Source organism: Ruditapes philippinarum, unplaced genomic scaffold (genome assembly GCF_026571515.1).
Source record: "Ruditapes philippinarum isolate M1 unplaced genomic scaffold, ASM2657151v2 ctg4701_1_1_1_1, whole genome shotgun sequence".
In the NCBI taxonomy this organism is placed as follows: domain Eukaryota; kingdom Metazoa; phylum Mollusca; class Bivalvia; order Venerida; family Veneridae; genus Ruditapes; species Ruditapes philippinarum.
Window position 1 is genome coordinate 124,153 of NW_026865737.1, and position 17,309 is coordinate 141,461.

At 34.0% G+C, this 17,309-nt stretch overlaps 1 protein-coding gene across 1 annotated transcript; it reads right to left on the reverse strand.

Moving 5' to 3' along the window:
- Window positions 1-263: 263 nt before the first annotated feature.
- LOC132730145 (G-protein coupled receptor GRL101-like) lies at window positions 264-16,754 on the reverse strand. Its single transcript, XM_060716000.1, has 7 exons — window positions 16,174-16,754; window positions 16,064-16,091; window positions 14,982-15,348; window positions 14,328-14,455; window positions 13,545-13,593; window positions 5,176-5,411; window positions 264-750 (listed from the first exon to the last, which is right to left on the reverse strand). The coding sequence occupies exons 1-7, from the start codon at window positions 16,752-16,754 to the stop codon at window positions 607-609; spliced, it is 1,533 nt and encodes a 510-aa protein (XP_060571983.1). The 3' UTR covers window positions 264-606.
- Between the last annotated feature and the right edge of the window lie 555 nt (window positions 16,755-17,309).

Below are 17,309 nucleotides of genomic sequence, written 5' to 3' on the forward strand. Positions count from 1 at the left end.
AACATCCTATAAACGCCTGCTCTTTTTCTGCTTGTTACATTCCGTAATAATATGTTAATTAATTCTTCTTCTTGTTGATTAATTTATAATTAAACAGATAAAAAATTGAAAATAAGTAGATAAACTTTACTCACAACAATTATAAAGAGACAAATAAGGTTTAAATCAGAGCACTGAAAACACTTGAAACCTGCGACGCATTCAAAATTGAAATAACATCATCTTTTAGTCAATTTCTGTTGCAACGATAGTTAGTTTATACGTAAAAACCGGTGTTCCGACAACAGTGTACTATAAAAAAAACCATCAATTTGAAATACTCTTTACAGTTAAAATGTGTTCACAGTAAACTAGAATAGTTGAAAGCATTATCTATCTAAGCACTATATAATTTTTAATTGTAACATGCCACTTAAGTCTATTACACCGACAATAAATAGACTGAAATTCAAGGTTATTTCTAAAGTATTTTATTATTTATACGCATGCGATTCACCTTTCAAGAACCGTTGGTTGATGGAAAACAAATTTTGAAATGTTCACCGGTTAGAAGACCTTTTACTAAAACAACAGTGCTTTAGGATACGCTTGTTAAAAGTTATCCAGTTATTTAGTTCCACAAAACTGTCGCTTTTCTCTTGCTGCTAAAAGACCTTTCATTATCATTCCTAGATGTTTGATCCTCTCAGTTTTATCCTCTGGTTTATAGGATATAAACGGTACAGCTTTAATTCTCAGTAATCCTGTAAGCTAAAATAGAGAAATGCATCAATTACATAAAATGTAAATCATTGGTAGTTTATGATACATATGAGCCGCGCCATGACAAAACCAACATAATGCGTTTGCGACCAGCATGGATCCAGACCAGCCTGCGCATCCGTGCAGTCTGATCAGGATCCATGCCGTTCGCTTGCAAACCCTATTACAAGTAGAGAAACTGATAGCTAGTCGCATTATGCTACTTTTGTCATGGCGCGGCTCATTATTGTACGTGTCATATAACTGTTATTCCAAGGCCGCAAACCCTTTGGAACTACCTGTTTATGATGGAAGAAAACAAGCTGTAGAGTATCTGTTTAGACTTGGTAGAATTGCTAGGTTTCATAATGGTTGCGTAAATTTGTATGACCAAAGCGTTTATTAACAGGGCAGAATGTTAAATAAGGCACAAGTACGGATAGTCTAGGATTTTTACTGTTAAATAGTTATCACTAACACCATAATTATACCTTCCATGAAAATGATGTTAGGCGCAGAAATAACAATAGTGGCAATCTAGTAGTATCTATTATTTTATACGACAAGGTGTGAACAGGTGCTCGTAATGGTCGTATGTTTCAAAGTGGTTCAGAAAATCGATACATAAATCGGAATATTGTGCTTATAAAATCATTTCTATTGGATTACATATGTCCTAGAGTCTTTGACTTCTGATGGCAAAACATAAACGGAAAAAGCGCAGCAACGGCAGTGACTCGGACTCGAGACAAATTCGGATGTAAAAAAGTAGTGGTGGTTCGGATTCACTGATGCTTAGTGAAATTCTTAAAAAAACAAACGGGATGTTATATGAAAAGGATCTAAGTTTATCAGAGTCTACTACAAGTGCCGATGAAAGCAGTGTATTTAATCAACAAACATCAACGCCTATAATAAAGACAAATAGCCAAAATCAGACCAAAATTATGGCGGGAATTGATTCTCCAGGTAAAGTTGTTACAACGAACGAAAAGCAGCAGATAACATTTTGGGTACAGGCTGTTACTAAAATTAAATTAGGACAAGATAGCATGAAAAAGAATGTTCGAATCTAAATTACATAAAATGAGAAGCAAACTAATTGCAGATATTGACTCAAAAGTTTGAGCATTGAAAAATGTACTGAGTTTTGACATTGGAAGGAAAACCTGACGTATTGATGACGTGTTGACCAATGTTCACGCGATAAGTGATGGTTAAATTAATGTAGAAAAATCAACTTTCTAAGGTAATAACGTCTCGGCCATTAACACAGATCAAAGATCAATAATTGAGCCGCGTCATGACAAAACCAACATAATGGGTTTGCGACCGGCATGGATCCAGACCAGCCTGCGCATCCGCGCAGTCTGATCAGGATCCATGGTTTCTCTACTTGTAATAGAGTTGGTAAGCGAACAGCATGGATCCTGAGCAGATTGCGCGGATGCGCAGGCTGGTCTGGATCCATGCTGGTCGCAAACGCATTACGTTGGTTTTGTCATGACACGGCTCATATTCTGTATGCGGGATAATCCGCTTGACACTCCGAACCGTCACGGCTAGGGCATACATGTTACCCGATCAGAGGACTTGATTAACGAGGCACACAACGCCCTTGGTAAAGAGATTAGCTCAATTGTTCGATTATCAGCCGCTGTTCGTCTTCCCGCGAAAATGTATGATCACCCGCCAATACTGTAATTTAGTGTACAGTCTCTTGAGCAAAAGCAAAAAGTGATTTTACTTAGGAACAAACTAAAGCTTAGATTCATAGACTGTTATAAACACACCCAGATACAAAGCAGCAAATCATGAATTAAACGTCTGATTGAAATAAATGCTCGAGATGTTATTTAAAACCTCCCACAAGGGCGCTCACTGCGCGTAGACGCCAGACGTCGAATTACTACTAGAAGGCAACCCAAAACATAGACAGCAGATCTTAGATTTATCGAACCCGTGTGTCACGTGATCAACAATCCGGAAGTCATATAAAAAGTGCTGATGTCCCGCCAATGACCAATCAATAGGACTTTTCCCAGCCAGATACTCTTAAGTCTAGTACATTTAAACCTTGCGGAATGACTGAAGACAATAATGACTTATGCACTTGTATAAGCTTGAATTGTGATATAATCATTCCGGGTAAAATTAGCAATCAAAAAAGATTTAAAGTGCGCCCGATTCCGGACAATTTTATGATTTATGGACATTGGCCGTTTATCTTTAACAGATAGCATGAACATATTTGAAACATGTCGCAAGATACAGAGTGTGTTATGAACGTTTTATACAGTAATTTGTGCATTGCAATTACCGAGAAAATGGACAGACACGATCGAAAAACGACTCAAAAACTACAAAAAGCGGCCCAAGAGTAAGAAAGCCGAATTGGAATGACGTATTGACTGATCTCTTGAAAACACTTCGACAAAAAGAACGTGCTTTTCTAAAAATTTTCCGGGAGTCATACCGTAAAAACAGCTTTGCGTCATGAATACATAGTTGCACGTGACTTATTCGACAATACTTTACGCAAGACAGAGCGGGCCTATAGGCGGTCAAAAGCCGACGATATAGAAACGCTATACACCAATAATCCAAGAGAGTTCTTGGACCAAATAGACAAATTAGGCCCGAGAAATGACCTGTGAGATCATATATGATAACAGTGATGTTATTCGAAATGAAGGCGAAGAAATGGAAAAGTGGCGACGCAATTTTGAACTAGAAATGTGTCATCATGCCACGGATGCCCCCCCGCATGCAGCCAAAATTTCAGATGGTGCATTAATTATTTTTTTCATTTTAAGTTCAAAGCCCTTAAAACTTTTCAATGTTAACACAAACCATTTTCATACAATGTTCAAGGCACTGAAATTATTCAGTCTTAACCCTTTAAAAATAGCATATTGCATATTTGTAGCCAAAATAATGGCTAAAAGTATGAGTGCTGAAACTGAAAGTTCAAAATGTTTCCAACATTCAGGAAAGATTAGTTTGTCTAAAATCATTGAACCACGACCAAATTCAAACTTAAACTGCTTATTCCTAAGATGTATCTATATTATTTTCAAAGTGAAAGGGACATAACTCTGCCAAAAAATCATCAAACCATGACCAAATTCCAACTTGACCTGCCCATTCCTTTGACATATCCATATGTCAAATTTAAGTTGAATATGTGACACTGTTGGGTAGATAATGAACAGAAACTGTAAATTTCATATTATTTTCAAAGTGAAAGGGGCATTACTCTGCCAAAAATCATTGAAGCATGATCAAATTCGAACTTGGCCTTCCAAAAACATATCCATATGTAAAATTTGAGTTGAATGTGTTGTACCATTGGGGAGATAATAAACGGAAACTGAAAATTCCATATTACTTTCAAAGTGAAAGGGGCATAACTGTGCCAAAAATCATTGAAGCATGACCAAATTCGAACTTGGCCTGGGCATTCCAAAAATATATCCATATGCCAAGTTTGAGTTGAATGTGTTGTACCTTTGGATAGATAATGAACGGAAACTGAAAATTTCATATTGTTTTCAAAGTAAAAGGGGCATAACTCTGCCAAAAATCATCGAACCATGACCAAATTCAAACTTGACCTGTATTTCTTTCATGACATATCCATATGTCAAGTTTGAGTTGAATGTGTTGTACCTTTGGGGAGATAATGAACGGAAACTGAAAATTTCATATTATTTTCAAAGTAAAAGGGGCATAACTCTGCCAAAAATCATCGAACCATGACAAAATTCGAACTTGACCTGTATTTTCTCATGACATATCCATATGTCAAATTTGAGTTGAATGTGTGCAACCGTTCTTAAGATAATGAACGGAAACTGATGATGACGGAATGACAGAATGACGGAAGGACGGAATGACGGAACAGGGTAACACTATATGCCCCGGCCATTACATGGCGGGGGCATAAAAACTGTCTGTATAACGGCAAAGATTGCACAGAATTTGATAACTCAAAAGGCACATTCACAGTTACTTGAAAAAAACATGGCGGACCAACTTTATTCACCTAACATTTTGCTCAATAAACATATATCATTAGATGAAATAAGCTGTGTAATTATAACAGCAAACTTGAAATCAACGAGCGATATCACGATATGTGTTTTTTTTTTTTAAAAAATCACATGTCACTGAAATGAAAAAATAGTTACTAACTAACTAACTTACCTACCTACCTACCTACCTACCTACCCACCTTCTTACTTACTTAATATCTGTTCAGTTTGGAGCAAGCTGGAATTATTGCAACATGAATATGTTATAAAAATTCATACAAACCTATAACTTATCAATAATACATACAAAAATCTAAGGGCTATACTATTATCATAAAAATGAAAGAAACATGTACATGAAAACAAAATGAATAAAAGAAAATTTGTCTTAGATTACCTGTTTACTTCTGACACCAACAAACAAAGAGCCTTTGTCCAATAGACTTATATCTAGAGAGCAACTTTGTAATCCTTCTAATGTATGTGCCAGTGCCTTACAAATAGATAAGATAGACACGGCTGGTATATCTACTTCGTCGGGAATCATAGTGATGTCTTCATAGTCATGGCGACGTATCGACCTTGTTAAACAACGGCTGGCATTTAAACATCTGATTGTGTTCTCTCCTAATTCTAAATGACAAAATAAATTGTACGCTCATTATCAGTGAGATTTAATTGCAACATTGTAACTTGTTTCTGAAATCGAATGAATGATTTTTTTTCTAATTTGTATTTGGTGATATAGTTATTTGAAAGAAAATATCACATCTGAGAGGTAAACTTGATATCAGTGATTTATTAGAAAACTCCTAATTTCCCAAAAGACATAAAATAGGGAAACAAACATAGACCACCTAAAATGGCAAAATTAAAAAAGAATTATTCAACATTTATATATATAAGATAATTTTGAAATTCAGAATTTAGAAAATTTGCAGATGTTTAGTTTAAACATATTTATTCCCGAAAGTATATATAATGTTCATACAAATATATAACAAACAAAACATTTTTACACAATGGAAAAGGATGAGAATGAAAGACAAGTCTTATAGAATTCTTCTCCTTTGGCGAACTATATGGTTTGTCTTAAATAAGTTTATAGTTAGTATAATTATACTAGACAAGGAAATAAGTATTAATTATACACACACAAAATATATATTTATATATAAACTTATATAGAATAGATTAACTACAAGTAGATGTCTAAAATGTAAGAATATATATAAAAGAAGATAACAAAATAGTGGGAAAGAGAAGAAAGAGGGTGAGAGAGGATTATAGTCTCAATAAGAAAGGATCTAAGTAAATCTTTTCGTTTTTTCTATATAATTTTGTACATTTGTATATATAATAACGTTGTCCTTGTATGTAAGAGATGGGTCACCATAGAGAAGTTTATGAAGCTTTATGCTGAAGTCTTGCAGGTTAAGGAGGAGTGTTCTGTGGACGGCGTCGTATGCACAGCACTCGAAAAAGAAATGTTGGGTAGTTTCAATTTGCCCACAATATACAAAGGGGTAAGAGAAATGTTTTTAAAAACAGGTGGTGATTTAATGCGCTGCAGTTCGTTCGAAGCCGAGTGTGAAGAGCCTGCAGTTTACGACTACCTGTATAAAAGTATTTTGGTGTATATTTTCTGTCCTTGTTTAAGAAAGTTTTAAATGAAGATATTGTAGGGCAGTTTCGTATTATAACAGGCAAGTTGTTCCAATCACGAATAACTGATGGCAAGAAAAAATTGTTGTACAGAGTAGTCATTGATGTAATTCCTCTGATATCTTCAGAGTTTCGTAAGCTGTATCGGGATTGATCTGGATTTGGTATTAATGATGAGAGATAATCTGGAGTTTTGTTCGACTGCATAGTGTAAAACATAACTAGTTTGTGTTTATATCTTCTTTCGGATAACGATTCCCAATTAATTTCTTTCTGCAGAGTTTCTAGTGAGATAAGCTTGGTTGCACCTGCAGTTGCAATGCGTGCACATTAATTTTGAATCTTATCAAGCTGTTCGAGTTCATATTGGGTACAATTACACCAAATTACATCACCGTATTCCAAAATAGGTCTAATGAATGCTATATAGATAATTTCCAAAGATTTACGATCCAGAGAGAATTTCAGTTTACGCATTATATTAACCCTTTTCCAAGCTATATCAGTTATGTATTCAATATGCTTGTGCCATGTGCAGTCAGGAGAAAGAAAGATGCCTAAATGTTTGTGTTCAGAAACTTCTGGAATTTGTTGGTTGAACATATGCAATGAAGGGTGATGCTGACGAATTCGCTTTCTGGTTACAAGTAGGGATTCCGATTTTGAAGAATTGAAGGTGACTAACCACCTTTCTGCCCATCAAGAGATTTTTTGGATGTCAGACTGAAGAAGTGTGGCTGCTGTGTTAGGATGTTAAACTATAACATAAAGACTGGTATCATCAGCAAAGAGGTTTATGAAAGATTCGATTTCATTAACAATATCATTTATAAAGATCAAAAATAATAGGGGACCAAGTATAGACCCTTTGTTTTCTATCAGTAAGGTAGCTATTGAACAAAGATAACAAAGATCCAGATATACCTGCGTGCTTTAGTTTCGAAAGGAGGCCTTTATGCCAAACCTTGTCAAACGCTTTACTGATATCAAAGAAAACCACACGAACTTCAAGGCCATTGTCAAGTGATATACAAAGCGTATCATAAATGAAGGCCAGCTGATTAACTGTAGAATCACCAGGGATAAAACCAGACTGAGCAGTAGACAGAAAATTATTTTTTTTTTACTTTGAGAAAGTTAAAGATGTGTTTAAATACAAGTCGCTCAAATACATTTTCTGTAGTGTCCAAAAGTGATATGGATCTGTAGTTATTTAGGAGAGATGTGTCGCCCTTTTTGTGAACTGCAGTGACATTTGTCTCTTTCCATGTGATTGGAACTTCACAACATCGTAGAGAAGCATTGAATAAGTCACACAAGGGGAAAGATAGTTCATGAGAAGCCTCGCATAAAATTTTATTACTTATACCATCTGGACCTACTGCTTTGTCAACTTGTAACGAAAGAAGAACATTTTTTTACTTCATGAGGGCTAAGCACAATATCGTTGAGACAGGAATGTGGTGAACTAAGGTAAGGTGGATCTCTGTTCTCATCGTTAATAGACATTTGTCCTACGAAGAAGTTATTCAGAAGATTTGCCTTATCGTTATTTGAGTAAACAATATTTCTGTTTAAGGGATCTGTCAGTGGTGGAATGCTACTATCATTTGTTGATGAAATAAAAGATTTCAGAGTCTTCCACCAGTCTTTAGACGAAAGTGATTTTTCAGTTTATTTGAGAGTTTACAAAAATAGTTTGACTTGGCTTCCCGTATCAATAATATTGTTTCATTACGAATGGATTTGAATCTTTGCCAGTAATATTGTGAATTTGTCATTCTAGCTTTTTTATACAGACGTTTTCGTTTACGGATATTAACTCTGATTGAATTAGTAATCCATGGAACATCTAAAGGTCTTACTTTAATCAATTTGTTAGGGATGTTATTTTTAGCATTTGTTTGTATCTGATTGGTTACGTTATTTGCATATATGTTAACATCTGCATCAAAGCAGTTTTCCCATGTAAAGGTATTTATATCTCCACGTAATGCTTCGTAGTCAGCATGTTCATATTCCCAAACAATGCGGTCAAAACACATTTGTCGCGGTTTACGGAATTTCAGAAAACCAAATATAGGAACGTGATACCTTAGTTCTTGTTTTAGAAAGTGATCACCAACACCAGAATGAATAACATTGTTTTTGTTTGAAACTAATAAAAGGTCGATCAAAGAATTTGAATGTTCAGTATAATGTGTTGGTTCATCAATTAGTTGTTCTAGTTTGAATTGTTGAGTGATGGATGTAATTTTGCGGTTTGATGAATAACAGTTTACAGTTAGATTGAAATCACCCGTAATGATGATGTCAGGTATATTAGTGTCAATGGCTAGACCAACAGAATCTTCAATAAGATTGTTGTATATGACATCTGAGTTAAGCGGGCGATAGAAGATACTAAATAGAATATGACGATTGTTACAAAGGATCAACTCGATCCAAATACATTCTATCCTGTTTAATTCTAGATCTGTTGTACGTTTGTAGTGTATATTGTCTTTAATGTACAAAGTAACACCACCATGAGCATCCCCAATGCGATTTTTGCGTTCAGGGGAATGGTACGAGGAAAGTAGTAAGTCTTCAGTTGATACAGAACTTTTGAGCCAAGTTTCAGAGAAAGCAAGAATATCAAAATCGCAGAGTTCCGAAAAAAGGATATTGAGTTTATGTTCAATACTCTGAACATTTAAATGTACGAAAGAAAGATGATTTTTTGAATATGATAAATTTCCGAAGGAGTAGAGGTCATGGATGAAATTGAAGAAGTAGGTGAGATTGGACCAGGATTCAGATGAATGTCTCCAGATACATGTAAGATTACTACTAGCCAGGAATAGTACACCAATACAAATACCAAAGTTAAAGTATTACTGGTAAATTGTATGTTATTATAAACTCTAGTGGTGAATTTCATTACCTTTTTTGAAGAGAATCTGACGAGAAACAGTTTATTTGAGGATAGCCAATAATGCATTGAAAGCACAAACAATGGGATACTACAGATAAATACCAAAAGCAAAATATGAAAAGTGATTGGAAAATGAAGTGACCTATATATTTTGTATGATTTAATGAAGGCTTCGCAAGTGTTTCGTTTCATATAAGACTTATGAGATAGCTGTTATAGCGAGTAAGAACTTTTGCAAAGCCAACATTGACAACTTGTGTGTACAAGGGACAGAAAAGCATACGTATGCAGAGTGATGGACAACTAAAAATGAATGTGGATATGAGACTGATAATAAACATAGAGTTAGGAAAAAAAAAGAAATAGCTAGTATCATTAGTAAGTAATTAGTAGGAGAGATTTTAAGGGACATTTAAGAAGTAGATAGGAAGCTATTTGTTGTTGGAAGCGGAAGTTCGATAGGACAAGTCTTTAAAATATTGTGCTGGATAGATTTAGGTAAGTATGAATGTATTCTTTTTTTATCTAAACCGAGGATTGGGTGAGGTAAGTTTGATGAGATAAGTGTGTAAGTTTATTAGGATGGTCTATTCTAGGTAAGTATAAAATTAGGTTGAAGCTCATTCAGAATAAGGTCCGTTGAAGTATGTATGCAAGACAAAAATGATAATAGACTATTATTTAATCAAGTTTATCTTAGTCTAAAATGATAATCTAATGAGGTGAGTATATAAGTTTGTCATTATTTGGGTATGTCTGTAGTTATGTTGATCGTATATAATAAGTTATATCAAATATATTGTAAAATATTGAGCTGGATAGATATAGGAAAGTATGAAGGTATTTTTTGCGACGGACGCGCCCTCAGGCGCGTTCAGAGCTAAGTCATCTACACATGGGATTTCGTTGGCTACACTCGCGCAATGTGTCTTAAACCAATTAACAGCCCAAGAAATAGTACATGAATTTGATCCTTCAAAACTCCCATACTTTGTCTGGATATCTTAATGTCTTCCATATTTAGCCTTTTCAATTTCAAATTAAGCTATCCAAGTTAAAATATGAACGTATATTATTGATAAAAACGTTGTAGTCCCGTAGTATTATTGCGCAATATGCAAATTACTGCTGAAACGATTTACCGCTGTCGAAAAAGTAGGACAGCAAATTATACTTCAATAAAGGTGTAACCTCTGAGTTCCAAGACATTATTAGTAGGAAATAAATATTTCTACATTATACAAAACATTATTATTAACAAATCAAAAGTTTTTCGTGACTCTAGGATAACTCGCGCATTAATAAAAAGAAGAACTATTTTCGTGACTCATACGCGGGTTTAGCTGAATATTCAGCAGTTATTAATATATTAGATACAGTACAATGGCTAGTATAAATATCTATTTTTGAAAATGCATGTAAGACACTTTACCGCCATGTAGTCTTTCATGGTAAGGAAGTTATAATATCAGTTCTACTTCCGATTCTTGTGGTTTGTTTACATATTTTACTAGGTCATGATATGAGTTAACCTTCGCTATTCTAAAAATAGATTCTGCTTAACCTGTACTGATTTTTGGACAGGTTAATAAACCAGCGGATTGTAATGCAATACTTTTAGAAATGCTATACAATTGTAAGAAGCAAACAAGTTGAAAATGGAATTTAGTGTGAAGTTGAAAAGGACAACTAAACACTGTAGTGCTTAAGTGACATTTAAATTAAAATAAAAACGATGTGCTCTGGCCTCTACATCTTTACCTTGTAAATAAAAAAAATCTAAGAAATACACTATTAATTGCTGATGATTTTAACCAATTTTTTTTTTAATGAGACATATCCAAGAGAAATAAAAATACAAATGACTTATATTTTATTGTCTGTATGCCCACTATGATATAACACGAAGCAATTCTAAATAGCATTCTCAAATGTATAATGTATTATGTTTGAAGTTTATTTGCCTGGATTTATTCTAGAAATATTTCGTTGATAGTTTTTTTCTATTTACATAACATTTCTTAGAATAAATCGATAAGGACACTGATTTACAAGTTTGACCAGAGTTTTTAGGCATACATTTCATTCTGTATTTAAGTGCTTGAAAGTAGAAAATCTGAATTATATCAATTTGGGACACAAAATATATTGCTCTACAAATCTCGAACTTGTATGGAACAAATTTTCTCTGTTATATATTTTGTGTTTTGTTTTTGTTTTGTTTTTTTTTCTAAAAGAAGCCTTAATTAATGTCTCTCCGGTTGAATGTCCGTCGCATTCAGTGCTGCAGCACTTTGATTTATTTTGATCTAAAATGACGATCGGATGAGGTAAGTTTGATGAGATAAGTGTGTAAGTTTATTAGGATGGTCTATACGAATTAAGTAAAGAAATTGGTTAAAGCTGATTCAGAATAAGGTCCGTTGAAGTATGTATGCTAGACAAAAATGATATTAAACTATTATTTAATCAAGTTTATCTTAGTCTCTAATGATAATCTAATGAGGTGAGTATATAACTTTGTCGTTATTTGGTTATGTCTGTAGTTATGTTGATCGTATATAATAAGTTATATCAAATATATTGAGGTAGTTTTTATAAGAAATTTTGATTCATAAAAACGATAATAAATACTTTTGTTATTCAGATGAGGTAAATAATACCGTCAAAGGAAAATAAAAAAAAACGTAAATGATAAATTCCAATAAACAATAGTATAGATAAAAGAATTAGGAAAATAAGTTCACAAAATGTACAAGACGCATATCAAGTACTTATCAAAAAAGGTGAGAACACTCATACTATCCTACTTGCGAATAAAATATCGAAATCATTATAAATACAAAGAAAAATCAATACGCTTGAGCATCATCGGATGCCTATCCAAACATGGCTCGTATACAATTAAGTAACGAATAAAGAAAACAAATGTTAAAAATATAACGAGTAAAGAAAAAAATGTTTTTAAAATAATCACATCAAAGGGAAAATATAGTTAACGAATGTAGAAAATATTTGCGATGCTAGTTCATACAAATGATTACAAAAATATTAATCACAAGTACGTTAAAAGAACGAAAAGAAATATGTTACAAAATAACAGAGTTTAAAATATTTAGTTTTTGTGCATCAAGTAACACTTAGTTTAAGCGACTATCGGTAGATTTCATTTAGCACGAAAAAGACAAGATTTTATGTTCCTCTGACCTGTGTCGTCTGCAATCGATGTAAATTAACATAAAGAAATACAACCCGTAGATTACCAGACATACAGGTATGTTTGTTTACTTATCTTTAACTAGTGTTGTGAATAGGATTTATACATATCATACAACTATAATAAACAAAAATATATACAAAATATTTAGTAGCACGATAATAATACAAATCAAGAAACTAGGCTGTTAATTATGAAGAAAACGAGAAAAGAATACCTTACTATAGGTTAAGTGTGATTTGTTTGAAATTAATGTAGTTACGTACTTTATAAATTCAATGCATCAAAATGTTTTAAGGTAAGTTCGAAACAGCAATTTGGAATACATCAAGTAATTTTTGTAAATTTTACTTTTTATTCAAAACAAGTGAGCTAGTTGACTTAAACAATGGATGATTTTAGACTAGAAATATCCAAAAGCTAAATTATATTTAATTTTTTGTTTACAAGAGTTATGCACATAAAGAGACTTAAGAGAGAAAAATGTACAATTATGTAGTCAAAAAATAAAATAAAATACATGTAGATAGGATATATTTTAGGCAATATTACCAGTATATGTAATATAGCTTTAATCAGCATAATTGGTAGCCACTCCACTACATAAAATACCTGTGATTTCACGAGAAATAAGTGCAAGGTAAGGAAAAATGTAAATGTAGCGTTATAAAGATGTTTTCATACGGTGGAGACAATGAACCTTCAATGTGACCCTTTTGTGCCATTTCATGAAAAGTGGCGTATGGTCCTCAAGTAAAGGAATGCTTATTTTTCTTAAATGTAAAAATGAAAGGCAATAGAAAATGAAAATTTTTGTCCATACATTTTAACCGATGTCGGATTAAAAGGCTTTTCACATGTTATCGATCACGTACGAGTCAATGTAAAACGATCCACCTTTATCATATGTAACACAACTGATGCCCTGATTAAAAGTAAAACTATTCTAGAAAGGAAAACAACAAACCTTGTGTCATTTGTTTCAATGACTGTTCATCAGTACTGGGACTGAATTTCTGAAAATATAACAAACATAATAGTTTGCAGATATGGAAGTTACTTAACGATCAATCCATTCGCTGAAATATATTGCAATCGGTTGAACAGAGTAACTGCAAATCTGTCACTCATTCAGGATTTTTACTAGAGAATTGCAAACCTAAACACAAATTTGAAAGCACTCTGATTTGTGTCTTATTTTCGCTCCACATGACCCCATACGAAAACACGACATTCGTATTTCTAGTCTGGCGCCCTGCAGAGCAAGAGTACGACAAATTGATCACATTTGTCGTAATTTCGTGTTTTCCCTGGCATCCCGCAGAGCAAAAGTGCAAGAAAGTGATCACTGTCTTTTTTTTTTTCGCTTGGAGCCTCGCGGAACGAAGGACAGAATCACAATAATATGCGACAGTGGTCACTTTCACTTGCTTCTGAAATATGGTCTGGCGCACCGCGGAGTGAAAGGCTAAAAAAGTGATAACTTTGTCGTTTTATTTAATGTTTTTCGCAGAGTTTTATTTGACATTTTAAGTAAATGAATAAAAAGCTTACGTTTGAAGCATATTTTTTGGTTGCAAGTTGAAACAGGAAAAGTTGTCCGTTAGCAAGTAACAATGGCATAAAATAAATCCTCTGTACTTATATACATAATATAACAACTGGCAGCCAAGCTGAAATGTTGGATTGAAACTTTTTGAGTTTACAGACCTTACATTTGCTGGAAAGAAATTCATAGTAAATAACTCACCGTTCCTCCAATGATGGCACTTAATGTATATAGAATAGGATTAAGAGCCGAGTTGACTGGTAGAATAAAAACAGCTGCCCATGCATATACCTCTCCAGATATCACGTGACCATACAGCGCAAACATTGCTAGAATTAAAGATACAATAATTATTAATTTAATAGTACATTTCTTACTTTCCCTGCTATGATTGCACTAAAATAGAATTGAGAGCCGAGTTGACTGGTTGGTAGTATAACAAGAACGGCGCTCGACATTGAGTATAATAATGATTACCTATATTGAATACAAAAAAATTGTCCCAAAAAGGTTCAAAGCCTTGTTATTAAGATGTTATATCGAGTAAATCACTGACTGATATTATGAATGCATAAAATTGTCACAAAAAGGCACAAACCCTTCAGTAGTTATGGAAACACCAGCTTACACGCAAAAACTTAACGAAGTCAGAGTTATTGGACATTTGCCAATCATGTTAGATAATTACACAGAACAAGTGCTTGAAGTTTCAATCTATTCCCTTCAGTAGTTATGGAGATACCAGCTTACACGTTAAAACTTAACTACAGAGGCGCCGACACCGACACGACGCCGACTAATTTTCGGCCAGCTCTATCATTTATGTGTAATTTATCAATTAAAATAACTTCTTACCCATGACTCCTATAGGAAACCAGCACATAAAATCAGTTGCTACAACTAGCAGAAGATTCCTTGCAACTTTAAGGTCCCTTTTTCTTGAACTTTCTACAGTGGTGGCGATTCCAGAATAATTGCGAATTTCAATGAAAATCGAGAGCTGCCCAACTGCGACTAAGATAAATGTAAGAAAATTCAGGCAAACAAAGACAGATAAGGAATATACCCAGCCAGGTGGACGATCTCTTGTTAACGGTAAAGCAATGCAAACACCAGACTTTGAGTAGAATTCGTTTTTAAAATATCCTTCATAAGCAAGAGGAAATATGGCTGCAGTAACGGAAAATACCCACGTGAAAATGGCACAACTGACAGCTTCTGTCTTTGGTCAATTTTAGCTCGTCCAAATGGAAATTTTATTACCAGAAGCCTATCCAATGTAATGAGACAAAGAAATAAAACGCTCGCTTCTGAAGAAGTGGTGGACAGCATTCCCCGCGAGGTTACACCATATACTGTGCCTCCAGTAGTCGTCCATAAATATGTATCTTTAAAAGAATATGTTCAATTTGCATCACAAATGACTACATAATTTGTATAAGTTTCAATTGTACTATAACTTACAAAAAATGTTGAGCACACCCTAATACTTGATTTAATGTTCATGAGGACGCACGACTATAATGTAAATACAAAGTACTATTCAACAGAAAAGACAATGAATCAAAACTTTTGGTGCGAGACTCTTTTGTCCCGATATAAAACTTTTCACGACTAGGGGAGAAACTATGTAAACCACCTGAAAGCTGGGTCGATATAGCTGCAAAACGATTCCCGACGCCACTGGTTCGAATCCCAATCAGTCTGCGCATAGTTTTCTTCCTCAGACATTTTACCTAATAATATTCATTTTAATTTATTATATATTTCGTTGCATTGATTCATATCGGCCCATATTGAATCAGGCAGAGGCATCACATAAGTATAATCATTAATGTTAATATCTTTATTACAATTCGGCCTTTTAAAGTCACCTATATATAGTATATAATATCTTAAGTGTTACTTTTCTGTTTCAGGAATATCACGTGACTTACCTTTTCCGAAATGCAGAATCGGCAGCAGCTATAATGATGAGAATATATAGCCATTAGAAAAATCGGCAACTGCCAAGTTTGTAACAAATATGCCAAAACCAATTTCAAACCTTTCTCTATCATATTTCAGCCTGTAGAAAACCGTCAGAATATTTCCAAGAAACGCAGTGATTCCTATTAACCATATCAAAAACTGTAGCACAGAATGTCTCATAAGGTCATCACAAGATGAAAACTCGTCTTTTGGAGGATAACAGTTTTCTTCTTTAACATAATTAGGTCGTATACAACAGAATTTGAACTCCGGAGTAATCAGGTTTTCTAAACCAATGAGTCCAGTAAATATTTCTGTATTAAATGATTTAATACTATTTTCTTTGAAACTGATAGAGCGTATAGATGCGCCGCGGAAAGCAAAACTTGCCAATCCATGTAGCTTGTTGTTAGATAAGTCTAATTTGTGTAGACTCATTCCTGAAAATGTGTCTGCCAAAACTGTTTCCAGTCTAGCATTGGCTAAGTCCAGTTCTCGAACATGGACCAGTCCAACAAAGGCATACATTTCTATAACTGATAGCTGATAGTTACCTCGTAGATTAAGGACTTGTAGCTGCTCTAAGCTGATAAACACAAAATCTGGTAAAATTGTTAATAAGTTGTAACTTAGATCTAAATGGCGGATATTCTTCATTCTTTCAAACGAATATGAATTTATACGCTGTATTCCACAGAACGAAAGATTAAAGACGATTAAAGTTTGCAAATGTAAATAAGATTCCTCCAAGATAGAACTGAGTCCAATGTTAGAACTTAAATCAAGATACCGGACTGTATCTGGTATTGTTGGTAATAAAGATAACTGAAAGTCAGTGTTGCTGCAATCAGCAACATACCCCTGGCATGTGCAATTATCTGGACATCTAAAGTCACAAATTGCTTCATCGTCACCATGGATACAATGAACGATCCCGTCACAGACTTGATCTATCAATAAACAAGCATGACTCCAAGCACATTTGTAACCATAGGGGCAGTGAACCTTTGTTGTTACTGAAAATAAAAATTGTTGCTGTGAGTGTCAAAAGTCTACCATACAAACGAAACAAACTAATAAATACATATATGCACATTGAACTAACCCACACTTTGTGTCATGACAGTACATCTTCATACACACAGTTAGGGTAAATGATTTTTGGTTGGAACGTTTAGAAAATTGCTTTATCATTCAGAGTTTATACAGATC

Bases quoted from the DNA above. Each gene is read 5' to 3' on its own strand.
- LOC132730145 (XM_060716000.1), bottom strand. From the start codon at position 16,754: ATGAAGAATATCCGCCATTTAGATCTAAGTTACAACTTATTAACAATT. The intron at 14,456-14,981 runs GTAAGAAGTTAT...CTTTAATTCTAG, and splicing joins GTTTCCTATAGGAGTCATGG to CAATGTTTGCGCTGTATGGT. The intron at 13,594-14,327 runs GTGAGTTATTTA...TTATATTTTCAG, and splicing joins GTGCCATCATTGGAGGAACG to AAATTCAGTCCCAGTACTGA.